At 45.1% G+C, this 13,908-nt stretch overlaps 1 protein-coding gene across 2 annotated transcripts; it reads left to right on the top strand.

The window, feature by feature from the left end:
* Positions 1-10,480: 10,480 nt before the first annotated feature.
* On the top strand, positions 10,481-13,636 carry LOC307057261 (histone lysine demethylase PHF8-like; the record flags this gene model as incomplete). Of its 2 annotated transcripts, XM_079710392.1 has the most annotated exons (2): positions 10,562-11,878; positions 12,182-13,636. In XM_079710392.1, 2 exons carry the CDS (start codon positions 10,562-10,564, stop codon positions 13,634-13,636), a joined length of 2,772 nt encoding a protein of 923 aa, XP_079566518.1. The 2 variants fall into 2 exon arrangements, with proteins under 2 accessions (XP_079566519.1, XP_079566518.1); XM_079710393.1 differs by having other exon boundaries at positions 10,481-13,636.
* Between the last annotated feature and the right edge of the window lie 272 nt (positions 13,637-13,908).

Genomic DNA, 13,908 nt, shown 5'->3' with positions numbered 1-13,908 from the left:
CATTATCCTTTCCTAGTCCCACTTTACTTTTTCTTGGTGGTCCTTTGTTTTTTTCTTACCAGAACTGACACATTACACGTATACTTTACCACAGGCTTCAGAATTATAAACACTCATTATTGACTCATGACACTATTTGTTTATTTAATTAACTAGTTGTGTGTTTGTTTTTGATACACAGCTGTAAACTCATCATTTAACACAGAAACTAGAGTCACAAATCATTATACATATATAATTTTTAAATTAAAATATAAATTTTCTTCTCCCACCCCCACTACAGTATAAGCTCCATGAGTACAGGGACTTTGTTTTATTCCTTCTGTGTGCACAGCATCTAGAATAGTGCCTGACACACAGACACTTGAAAATAAAGTGAGCACTGCATATTTATGTACCAATATTCTCAAGGGTAATGTAACTTTCAACATGTCTAAAACCAGAATTAAATCCCCACATCTTTACCTCTGTTCTCCTTTCTCTCTCTGCACTCCTTCCCTTGACTTCCCTTCTTCCTATCACTTGACTTGTTTCCCCAGAAGCACAGGACTGCTTGGAGGCTCCCTCCCTGCCTTTGATCATGCTAACTTCTCTGCCTGAAGGAGACCATTCCCCCACCATGGCTCCAGGAAAACTGTATAACTTTTTCTTCAAGAAGGTCACCAGTCACCTCCTCAAACACACTGTCTCTGCCCCCTCTTTTCCCTTTCCCTTTCTCAGGGTTCTCCCACACCAATCTCTATCCCTTGTGCTCACACACTATGCTTCTGTAATTATCTTCTCCAAGAGGCTGAGAGCTCCTTGAAGTTCAGGAAGCAAGTTGAAGCCCTCATTTATGATCTTTTCCCACTTCCTCAGAAGATAAATAGAAGCAGACATTAGTATGTTCAGTTCACAGATTGAGAAACTGATTTCAGAGGAAGAGGAAAAGCCCAGAACCCCTAGGAATCCTCTCGAGATCTCTTGCTTTCTACCGCTTGGGTAGAGGGAATGTTCCTCGTGTCTTTGGTAAACCTTGCTATAAGCCTGGGTTCCTCCCTGTGCCCCTCTGGAAGGTAACCACGGATACTATTGAGCTGGCACAAAAGCCTTCAGTTAGTGGAGGCTACCAGTGGTTTCCAGGATGCTTAGAGGGTTTTGAGGTGAGGGGGCAAAACCTGGAAACCGTGGCAAAGGTAAGACTTTTGCCTCAGGCTCTTGGTCTGGGTGTATTTCAGTTCTGGTTGGCCCTAATTCTCAGCAGAGCCCCGAAAAGGTGACAGGCCTGACTAGGATGTTAACTAGCTTTGAGCTGAGAACCAAAGAGAATCCCAGACGTCTCCTCTTCTTGGAAAGCAGGAACCCCTCTGTGAAATTTTGAGCAGTGGGCTGACGCAAGCAATACGAGCAGCAGCTCGGGCTCCTGGGGTGATCCAAGCCACAGAGCCTGGAGATAATGGGGTCTCCTGTCCCCAGTCAAGGGGAACTTCCAGTGGTGCCTTGTCCCTACCCACATTCTTGCCTCAAGGGTGTGTTTCTTTTCGGAGCCCAGGACCACAGGCAGGCAGGAGAAATTCACACCCAGGATGTCACTGGAATGCACCTTAATTTCCTTCCTGACCGCTGTGAGGGCACCCACGTGCATTCTCCGACCCTAGGAGTCCTGAGTCTTCCCTGCTATCACTTTATTCTCAAACAAGGAACGTCTGGAGCGTAGAGATCTAGGGAGCCCCACTTGCTCCTTGAAGGGCGCGGGACTGGGCCCCAACTTTCCAATTCCTGGCCAGCACTGTCACGCCTCCCAACCACACAAAGGCTCAGTTCCGCTGGTGGAGGGGGAGTAGGGGTCAGTGTCAATGAGGTGTGTGCGGCTAAGCCTCCTTGTTTTCTGAAAAGAAATCTTCAGGGGAGGGAGGGAAGAGGAGGGTGCAGGAGATGGACTTGGGGGCGAGAGGTGGCGGCCGTTTCCCGGCGTTTTGACGTAGACTTGAAGAGGCGCCGAGCACCCCCACTGCTTAAGAAGAGGCACCGTAACCCTCAGGACGCTGAAGGTGGGGACCGTCGCTTGCTCAGGGAGCAGTGTGAACATCTGAGAGTCCGCCTGCCGATGCAGGGGATGCGTGTTCGTGCCCCGGTCCGGGAAGATCCCACGTGCCGCTGAGCGGCTGGGCCCGGGAGCCATGGCCGCTGAGCCTGCGCATCTGGAACCTGTGCTCCGCAATGGGAGAGGCCACAAGAGTGATAGGCCCGCCTACTGCAAAAAACAAACAAACAAACAAAAACCTATTACTTCCATGACTATAACCATAGCTATACTATTTTGGGCTGCAACTGAAATTGTAAGCATTCAGCATTTCAGAAACAAGAGATGAGAACAACACCCCCATACTGATTAGGAGCCGAATATTGATTTGTCAGCAGAGTAGCTATTTATTAATAACATCATGGTAGCTCTCTGCAGAAAAATATTATTCCTGAGCCATTATGACCTCAGGTGGAACACAAGAAAGGTGGTAACTGTTCTTGAGTCTCAAAACTACATTTTCAATGCCACGCAGAGAGATAAGATGCTTAAGGCATTTTATCAGGCATTTGGTATTTTGAGAAATGCGAGTTGAACCTAAGAAATAAAAGGAGCCAATCCAAGTAGAAACTCGTGGTTACAGGTAATCAGAATGGCTCTCTACTTCACTGAGTTCTCAGAAAGTTGTATAACCTCTCCTTTCTTGGTGATGTGTTGCCTGGAGCCTCATTTCATTAGTTATGGTTAGAAACAAAGAACTAATTTTTTCTTTATTAAAGTTAAAAAAACTCCGAGAAAGCCTTGTACTCAAATATTTATATGGACCAAACACTCAGATGCAAGGAGGAAAATGTAGACACTCAGTCCATTTTTGCTTTGTTCTCAGGGTCTATACCGACTAGGTAGCTGCCCATATGAAATAAAAAGCCTTTGACTTTTCACAGACAAATGAACTACAGATGAACGTTTGTGGAAGAAAGCCTTTGACTATCAAAGTGTGTAGGATTTCCAGTTAGTTACCCAGAAAGGCAAACAATTCATATGTCCACAAATCACATATCACTTATGTTAGCAGACTATTACAAATATTTTGTGACATAAATCATCTCTCTGTTTGGGTGACTTTCCTGCAATAATTTGAGAGTTAGCTAAATAGCTTTGCAATTAGTTTGGTTAAAAAGCTTTATATATATTTACTTTTATTATAGTGAAAGAGAAGGATAAGTATTGAATTCCTTGCACAAAAAAGTGATTGCTATCTAAAACTGAACTTCTTGCACAAAAAGTGGTTGACAGCTAAAAATCATGTTGACATCTTGCTTTGGAAACAAGAGATTTTGTTTCTACCATGGAAAAATGAAGCCCTGAAAGCATCCCTAGCGGAATAATCCCAACCCCTCATAATGCTGTTCTTCCTCTTTTATAGATTCTCTGAGGGCCTGAGGACGCATTAACCTTTCTATTCAATGTGAGAGAGACTGTTCTATACAATGTGTTAAATGGAGCTAACCCTTGTTCTGGGAACCATTTCAGAGAAAGGGAGAAGCGTGGCATCAGAAACCTACTGACATCCTGGTTCTGGACACTGGTTGAACTACGGTGATTTAGAAATGAAGTGGGTCATACTTGCAAATATGAGTTTTCAAAAGTGGTGAGAGACAGCGTCTGGGTCTATTAGCAGATGAGCATGACTTTAACATTTCGTTTGCTTGGATTCTCTCGCGTGGTCTAAGGTTTTCTGTCTGAAACATTTGTAACTGGGGAAGGTAAGGTAGGGCTTCAACACTCTTTACAACCAGCAGGACACTAGAGCGTTTCCAGACCGGCTGGGCATTCAATAAATTGTTTAATGCAAATGCTTCCAGTGTGTGGTTTGTTGCTTGATCTTTCTGGTCTTGAACTGGATCGATGCAATGGTTGTATAATAGATCTTTTGGACAGTTCTCTCACTGATGCCTGTTACCTAGTGAGGAAGAGGTATTGAACTGGAAACTCAAGAAATCTGTTCCAAAATCAAATTTCTTTTTCTGCTGGTGATGACCACCTATGTTCAGAATCAAGGGCAGATGTCATGTTTGAGAGCAGAGGGGGTCAGTTTTCTGATAGCAGCTCTGGATCAGGCTTACAAGCTGAAAAAAACCACAAACTTATATATGAGAATTTGTAAACTTCTCACTAAGATTTAATCAATGACTTTGCGGATGTTGCACATTTGTTGGAGTCTAGATATTTTCTTACATGATTATTAATTCAAAGCCATGTGTAAATGGATGCCCCAAGATGTGTGTTAGGTATGAAACTTCATCAAAATATGGGATCCCAAGATAGGATGGATATACATATACATACATACAAACATAGATATGTGTATATATATTTGAATATGTAATATGCTCTTCTAAATCTATGCCTATAAAAATTATGTATACATTTAAATTCCCCTAGGATATCACCCTCAGATATGTCAGAAGCATGGGGCCTGGTAAAAGAAATGTACTCTGCTTCAGAGCTCCTGGACATTACAGGAGGGGTGGTCACCTCAATTTCTGAAGGATTTTAAGGAAGGGGTAAGGAGAGGGTTAAACAGGAGCCTGATTGCAGAGTGGCTGAATGGTGAAGCAGTGTGTGCTCTCCACATATTTTAGTAGGTCTCAGTAGCTTCAGATACGTGGGACTAATGACACTTGAATTTGGTCGATACAAGTCAATTTTATAAGCATAAGGGGCTGCAGTTTTGTTCTAATCAGTACTGATGCAATCTCAAAGCTTGCATGGATTGAAGATCGTAAAAAGTTAGAAGTCATTTGTGCTTTAAAGCAATGTTTTTTCCCCTCAGTCTCTATTATACTACATGATTTTATTTCCTTCATTTCACTTTTGCTCTTTTAAATTATCTTGTTTATTGATTTGTTTACTTAAATATTGTTAGTCTTTTCCAGTAGAATATAAGTTCTAAAGAGCAAAGACTTAGCTTATTATGTTCATTGATGTATAGCCCCCATGCCTATAACAGTAAATGTCACAGTTGTGTGTGTGTGTGTGTGTGTGTGTAATATAGAACAAATGAATTGCTTTGGTTTGGGCATCTGTGTCAGTACATTTCAATGTCTTGTTCTTTGCCTGTCTTCATCTGCTGTGTTCCTCATTATTGTTCTTTGCCTGTCTTCATCTGCTGTGTTCCTCATTATTTGGGGATTCATCGTGGTTTAAATCATCTCTTGATAATCTCTCATTTCACCCAGTAGAGGACATGCTTTGAAATACCGAGTACTGGGTCATTTCTAAAACCTCCTCTCTGCTCAGGAAGATGCGGTGGATGGACCCTCCTATGTCACTGTCCTGACCTCACTCCAGAGAAGAACAGGGATGAGACAGGTGATAAAAGAGAATAGTGACTGTTGTCATCCTTAGAGGGACTGGATTTCAGGGTAGGGTGTGGTATGCTTGTGATTTCCTTCCTTGTTTTATTAGCACTGATTAAACGACTAGGTGGTCTAATAGAAGACATCCTAAATAACCAAAAATTTCTACTATTTTTGGTGAGTGAATTTTTGCGTCATTTGTTTTCTATACGGAATGAAACCATGAGTTTAAAGGTCTTTTCTAAAATAACTTCCATAGATGATATGGACTTATAAATCTTTTTTTACTTGAAATTTAAGTAAACAGAAAGGGATTAAGCGTAATCCTTTTTTCTTTTCTTTCTTTTTTTTTTGCAGTACACGGGCCTCTCACTGCTGTGGCCTCTCCCGTTGCGGAGCACACGCTCCGGACGCGCAGGCTCAGCAGCCATGGCTCACGGGCCCAGCAGCTCCGCTGCATGTGGGATCTTCCCGGAGCAGGACACGAACCCGTGTCCCCTGCATCGGCAGGCGGATTCTCAACCACTGCGCCACCAGGGATGCCCAATCCTTTGTTCTTGATATAATCTATCAGTCCGTTGGCCTTTTGTATGCAAGTATGTATTTATTTATTCAACTACTTATTTATTTAAAATCCTATAAAAGTATCTATGAATCTACTACTCAGTGTGATAATTAGAGCATTGACAGTAGTTAACATTACCTGGGAAACTTTTCCATCTTATCCATTGGACTCGTCACTCTTCCCTCCTAATGTAATTACTACCTTGACTCTTATAATAATCATTTCATTGCCATTTGAAAGCATACCTAGTTTTATATTTTTACATATTTCTAATACACATGTCGTTTGGTTTTAGTTATTATAACTTTATAAAAAGGGTATTGAAATTTTATATATAATCTTAGGAGACTAATTTTTTTCTTCTCAATATTATATTTATAACAGCATACATGGTGTTCCAACTAGCTGTACTTCATTTTAACTCCTGTGATAACCAATTGGGTGAACATACTACAGCTTATTTATTTATTTATTCCCCACTTTTTTGGCATTTGAATAGTTTCTGGGTATTTTCCATACGAATGGTATCTCTGTAAACGTTCTTATATATATATTTATTAGTGTACAAGTGAAAGAATTTCTCTGGTGTTTATACTGAGGGGTGTAATTGCTTACTCATGGGGTATATCAATGTTGAAGTCCTTTCTACAGCGATTGTACCACTTTTAATTCTTAATTTCAATAATTTTCTAAACTCCAGGATTTCAAGACATTTATTCAATTAATAGATTATTACCACAAATCATAGAATAATAAATTGGTAAAGCAGAAAAGAATTTTGAGATTATCCATTTGGACCCATTTAATTTGCAGAGAACATTGATATGTAGGAGAGTTGAAATTATTTGCTCAAAGTTCTAGAAAGAAGGGGCTTTCAGATCTATCACCAAGTAGATTATGCAGCCATCATTGTATCCTGTTTTTTTTAACATCTTTATTAGAGTATAATTGCTTTACAATGGTGTATCAGTTTCTGCTTTATAACAAAGTGAACCAGTTATACATATACATATGTTCCCATATCTCTTCCCTCTTGCATCTCCCTCCCTCCCACCGTCCCCATCCCACCCCTCTAGGTGGTCACAAAGCACCGAGCTGATCTCCCTGTGCTATGCGGTTGCTTCCCACTAGCTATTTCACGTTTGGTAGTGCATCATTGTATTCTTACCAGCATTTTCTGTTTCTCAAGTGTGCAATGCTTGGTGAATAATATGAAAACTTCTGTTTTTAAGGTAAAGAAGTTAAGATCTAAGAAAATAAAGATAAACAGCAGTGGAGTTATGCCAATTTAGCGTTAAAGTTGAATTTATTCAATGCACCATTTTCCATCAGGTCACATTGCCTTATGGGATTGACTTTGGTGATTGCTTCCCCAATAGCCATTCCCAACTCCCTGGACAAGGTACTTTACTGTCTTACACTGGAGCTCTTTCCCTCAGACTTACTTGTATCTATAAATGACCATGTAACATCTTTGTAGTCCACGAATTAAGACTTAGTCCACTGATGAAGGTCATAGAAATGCTTTTACTTTCTTGATTAAAAAATAGCAGATGTGTGGGGACTTCCCTGCTGGCACAGTGGTTAAGAATCCGCCTGCCAATGCAGGGGACACTGGTTCGAGCCCTGGCCTGGGAAGGTCCCACATGCTGTGGGATAGATAAGCCCGTGTGTGACAACTTTTGAACCTGTGCTCTAGAGCCTGCGAGCCACAACTACTGAGCCTGCGTGCCACAGCTACTGAAGCCTGCATGCCTAGAGCCTGTGCTCCACAACAAGAGAAGCCACTGCAATGAGAGGCCTGTGCACCGCAATGAAGAGTAGCGCCCGCTCGCCGCAACTAGAGAAAGCCCGTGTGCAGCAACAAAGACCCAACACAGCCTAAATAAATAAATGAATAAACTAACACATAAATTAATTAATAGAAAAATATAACAGATGTGGCTGGGCTGAAACAACCCTTTCACCTACTTCCTGCCTTGAATGTAGATGTGATGTTTGGAGCTGCGGCAACTAACCTGTGAGTCCAAGGAAAGGTTAAGGGAATCATAGAAACATGGGCCTGATATCCTTGGGCCACTGAACTAACATCAGCAGCCACATGTTTCCAGGTTTCTTACTAGGTAAGAAAAATAAACCCCTTTTCATTTAAGCAAATATATACATATATATATATATATATATATATATATATATATATATATACATACACACACACACATATATACTTAGGTTTTCTTTTACTGGTAGCTTAATGAATTCCTAGTTAATACACCATGTTACAAAAAATGATCTCAAACTAGATTTCGAATGTTTCCCTTTTGCCAACGACTGAACATGAAAATCCTGTCACTGGATGAGCAATGTTTTTTCCCTCAGGGGAAATGATTTTATACTTTTATGCTGAACTTCTACTTTTAGATTATAGTCTTTTAATCAAAAACCCCATTTCAGAGGATGTGTCCATAATCACATCAAAGCAATATTTCCATTCAGCAAAAGCATGATTTAAAAAAAAGGGGGGTGGGGCTTCCCTGGTGGCGCAGTGGTTGGGAGTCCGCCTGCCGATGCAGGGGACGCAGGTTCGTGCCCCGGTCCGGGAAGATCCCACATGCCGCGGAGCGGCTGGGCCCGTGAGCCATGGCCGCTGGGCCTGTGCGACCGGAGCCTGTGCTCCTCAGCGAGAGAGGCCACAACAGTGAGAGGCCCGCATACCGCAAAAAAAAAAAAAAAAAAAAAAAAAAAGGGGGGTGGGCACCAAATAAAGAAAAAAAAAAAACAACTCTAAATTGGCTGACGGACATTTTGATTTCTTTTTCCAGACATGAAAAAGAAATTTCATCAGTGCAAAGTTGACTAATGACACTCACTACTCCAGCCTTGGGTTCAAAATGAGACTATTCTCATAAATAAATTCAAGCAATATTAATTAAGAAGTTATATGTGTGTTGGGCTCTAAAGCTGAGAGTAGTCAGACGTGATTCCCTGTCTGAAAGAGCTTGCTGCTGGTTAGGGTAGGAGGGGGATGGGGAGGAGAGACAGATAAGCATACATAACAAATAGAATATAGTAAGCATATAATGGAAGTATGCACAAAATTGTTTAGGAATCTAGAGCAGAGTAGAGCTAACTCCCCTAGACACACACAAGTCAAGGAAAAGTTTCTCATCCCAGGAGCCCTTCTCATACTGTAAGATGTTTTATGCCTTCAACATATAGGTCTATGTCCTTATTTGTCCTTTCACAGATGTTTTCTTCTTGGCAGAAGTCCTTAAGTGTCAGTGGACCTCTGGCTTTCTGAGCTGTAAATCCCTCTGCTCCACCTAGTATGTTGAAGTACAGATTATATGTTGTTTTTTGATATATGTTGTTTTTGATATATGTTGTTTTTTTCCATCATAACTGAAGCCTTAGGGAAAAAAACTTCCTATTGCTAAAAGCTTAGATCTTGTCATTGTTGCCGTGGTATGTAAAACAAATAGAAAACAAATCACTTGTAGTCTCCTTTGGAAATGAGTAGCCCAAAAGATGGGACAATTCTGAAAAGCCAATACTTACAGTAGTCACTCTTAAAGCGCTGGGGTTATTGCAAAGACATACACTCATCTCTTGACAAAGCCACAGGAATCCCTATGGGCTTTGCAACCTCCTGGAAAGAATGGGCAAAAGATGAATGTATCTTGAGAAGTACCCTAGAAAGGAACCACCACTAAACGTGTTATCATAACCATAGCATTTTCACTTGTATAAGTAGGAAAAATATGAATGAACCATTCTTGTATTCCCGAGTAGCTTTCCTTTTCTGCACATTTTAGAATCAATGTCCAATATCATCTGACTACTTACTTCAACTTGTCCTTATGAATTTGATGACACTTAAAGACTGACTAATCCATTTATCCCAATGGGCATTCCAGGAAACTGTCCTTGTTTATTGCCATCTTCAAATGATGGAAAAGCATTAAAAAAATGAGAGCGATTGACTACTCTGAATTGCCCATCACCGCCACCGGGCTTCTCCCGGCGATTTTTCGGGCTGTTTTTTTCTCCAACCGGGCCGCCGGTTCATCTCCTTCCGCGTTGGTTTGCTCGCGGCGATCTCCTGCCGGCCCAGCGACGCCGCCGCTTGCCTGTTCGTCAGGCGGCCGCCGGCCTAGGCCCGAGCCGCGGGCTCCAGTAGGCCCTGACGGTCGGGCCCGGGGCAGAGCTGTGGAGAAAGCTGCCCTGAAGCACCGCTGGGCGGCCAGGGCCGCGCGACCCAGCGGGTGGCTCGAGAACAAGGCGAGAAAGGTTCGCCGCGTTGCCATGACGATCCCAGAATTCGGTGCGCGTCGCCGAACCTTCGCTGAGCGAGGCGCTGAGCAGCTCCGGAGCGAGCCCGGCCGCCGGCGCTTTGGCGGGACTGAGCTCCGCGGGCGTGAGGAATCCCTGCGGCTTTGCGGATGAGGAGGTCCCTGTAGGGTTCCGGACCGAATACGTTCTTGTCAGGTTTGGGGCGTGAGGAGGTTCCTGTCAGTTTGAGAGGCGTGAAGAGATTCTCCCTTCGTCCAGAGAGAATGCGTGCTGCCGCCTCCCGCTCCCTTTGACGCTGAGAACCTGGCCCACCGCAGGACGCTCCAAGGCCAGGCGAAGATGGCCTCGGTACCGGTGTATTGCCTCTGTCGGCTTCCTTACGATGTCACCCGCTTCATGATCCAGTGTGACATGTGCCAGGACTGGTTTCATGGCAGTTGTGTTGGTGTTGAAGAGGAGAAGGCTGATGACATTGACCTCTACCACTGCCCCAATTGTGAGGTCTTACATGGGCCCCCCATCATGAAAAAACGCTGTGTATCTTCAAAAGGCCATGATACACACAAGGGGAAGCCAGTGAAGACGGGAAGCCCTACGTTCATTCGAGAGCTTCGGAGTAGGACCTTTGACAGCTCGGATGAAGTGATTCTGAAGCCCACTGGAAGTCAGCTGACCGTGGAATTCCTGGAAGAGAATAGCTTCAGTGTGCCCATCCTGGTCTCGAAGAAGGATGGATTGGGGATGACGCTGCCCTCACCATCATTCACTGTGAGGGATGTGGAACACTATGTTGGTTCTGACAAAGAGATTGATGTGATTGATGTGACCCGCCAGGCCAACTGCAAGATGAAGCTTGGTGATTTTGTGAAATACTATTATAGCGGGAAGAGGGAGAAAGTCCTCAATGTCATTAGTTTGGAATTCTCTGATACCAGGCTTGCTAACCTTGTGGAGACACCCAAGATTGTTCGGAAGCTCTCATGGGTGGAGAACCTGTGGCCAGAGGAGTGTATCTTTGAGAGGCCCAATGTGCAGAAGTACTGCCTCATGAGCGTGCGGGATAGCTATACAGACTTTCACATTGACTTTGGTGGCAGCTCGGTCTGGTACCATGTGCTCAAGGGTGAGAAGATCTTCTACCTGATCCGCCCAACAAATGCCAACCTGACTCTCTTTGAGTGCTGGAGCAGCTCCTCTAACCAGAATGAGATGTTCTTTGGGGACCAGGTGGACAAGTGCTACAAGTGTTCTGTGAAGCAAGGACAGACGCTTTTCATGCCTGCAGGATGGATCCATGCTGTGCTGACCCCCATGGACTGCCTTGTCTTTGGAGGGAACTTCTTACACAGCCTTAACATTGAAATGCAGCTCAAAGTCTATGAGATTGAGAAGCGGTTGAGCACAGAAGACCTCTTCAAGTTCCCCAACTTTGAGACCATCTGTTGGTATGTGGGAAAGCATATCCTGGACGTCTTTCGAGGTTTGCGAGAAAACAGGAGACACCCTGCCTCCTACCTGGTCCGTGGTGGTAAAGCCCTGAACTTGGCCTTTAGAGCCTGGACAAGGAAAGAAGCTCTGCCAGACCACGAGGATGAGATCCCGGAGACAGTGAGGACCGTACAGCTCATTAAAGATCTGTCTAGGGAGATTCGCCTGGTGGAAGATATCTTCCAACAGAACGTTGGGAAGACAAGCAATATCTTTGGGCTGCAGAGGATCTTCCCAGCCGGCTCCATTCCCTTAAGCAGGCCAGCCCATTCCACTTCAGTATCCATGTCCAGGCTGTCACTGCCCTCCAAAAGTGGTTCAAAGAAGAAAGGCCTGAAGCCCAAGGAATTCTTCAAGAAGGCAGAGCGAAAGGGCAAGGAGAGCTCAGCCTTGGGGCCTGCTGGCCAATTGAGCTATAATCTCATGGACACATACAGTCATCAGGCACTGAAGACAGGCTGTTCCCAGAAAGCAAAGTTCAACATCACTGGTACCTGCTTGAATGACTCAGATGATGACTCGCCAGACTTGGACCTTGATGGGAATGAGGTCCCGCTGGCCCTGTTGACGTCTAATGGCAGTGCCAAGAGGGTAAAGAGCTTATCCAAGTCTCGGCGAGCCAAGATCGCAAAGAAGGTAGACAAGCCTAGGCTGGTGGCAGAACAGGTGATGGAGGATGAATTTGGCTTGGATTCAGATGATGAACTGCAGATTGATGAGAGACTGGGAAAGGAGAAGGCGACTCTGATAAAAAGACCAAAATTTCCCCGAAAGTTGCCCCGTGCGAAGCCTTGCTCTGACCCCAAGCGAGTTCGTGAACCAGGAGAAGTTGAGTTTGACATTGAGGAGGACTATACAGCAGATGAGGACATGGTAGAAGGGGTCGAAGGCAAGCTTGGAAATGGGAGTGGAGCTGGTGGAACTCTTGATCTGCTCAAGGCCAGCAGGCAGGTGGGGGGACCTGACTATGCTGCCCTCACCGAGGCCCCTGCCTCTCCCAGCACTCAGGAGGCCATGCAGGGCATGCTGTGCACGGCCAACCCGCAGTCCTCATCATCCTCGCCCGCTACCTCCAGCCTGCAGGCCTGGTGGACCGGGGGGCAGGACCGAAGCAGTGGGAGTTCCAGCAGTGGGCTGGGCACAGCGTCTAGCAGTCCTGCTTCCCAGCGCATCCCAGGGAAGTGGCCCATCAAGCGGCCATCATACTGGAGAACCGAGAGCGAGGAGGAGGAGGAGAACGCCAGTCTCGATGAACAGGACAGCTTGGGAGCATGCTTCAAGGATGCAGAGTATATTTACCCTTCCCTGGAGTCTGGCGATGATGACCCTGCTTTGAAATCTCGACCCAAGAAAAAGAAGAACTCAGATGATGCTCCATGGAGTCCTAAAGCCCGTGTGACCCCAACTCTACCGAAGCAGGACTGTCCTGTGCGTGAGGGGACCCGGGTAGCTTCCATTGAGACAGGCTTGGCTGCAGCAGCTGCAAAGTTGCCCCCGCAGGAGCTACAGAAGGCCCAAAAGAAGAAATATATCAAGAAGAAGCCTTTGTTGAAGGAGGTAGAACAGCCTCGCCCTCAAGAGCCTAATCTCAGCGTGGCAGTACCAGCTCCAACTCTGGCCACTACACCCCAACTTCTCACCTCCTCCTCGCCCCTGCCTCCGCCTGAGCCTAAACAAGAGGCCCTCTCAGGAAGTCTTGCTGACCATGAGTATACTGCTCGTCCCAATGCCTTTGGCATGGCCCAGGCAAACCGCAGCACCACACCCATGGCCCCTGGTGTCTTCTTGACCCAGCGGCGCCCTTCAGTTGGCTCCCAGAGCAATCAAGCAGGACCAGGAAAGCGTCCCAAAAAGGGCCTGGCTACAGCAAAGCAGAGACTCGGCCGTATCCTGAAAATCCACAGAAATGGCAAAGTGCTTCTGTGATCCCCTTTGTGTCCTGCCCCTCACCCCTTCACCCCCATTGCCTTCTCCGTTGTCAATTCTCAGGGCACTCCTGGATCCTACCTGCCCCGGACAAGGTGCTGAGGCGCATTGTCCTGCTTTCTTGGAACTGACCAAAGGCCTGGACTCTCCCACGGGCCCCTTCACCTACTCCCTCAACTCCCTTCCCTGCTTCCACTGGAGCATCCTGCCTTCCTTTTCCATATCTCTGAGTAGCCAGTAAATGGGAGAGGTTTCCAGCTGACTAGAGCCCT

The sequence above is a fragment of the Hyperoodon ampullatus genome (genome assembly GCF_949752795.1).
Source record: "Hyperoodon ampullatus genome assembly, chromosome: 8".
Lineage (NCBI taxonomy): Eukaryota > Metazoa > Chordata > Mammalia > Artiodactyla > Ziphiidae > Hyperoodon > Hyperoodon ampullatus.
The sequence above is the reverse complement of the archived record's forward strand: the minus strand, read 5'-3'. Positions and strand labels throughout refer to the sequence as shown.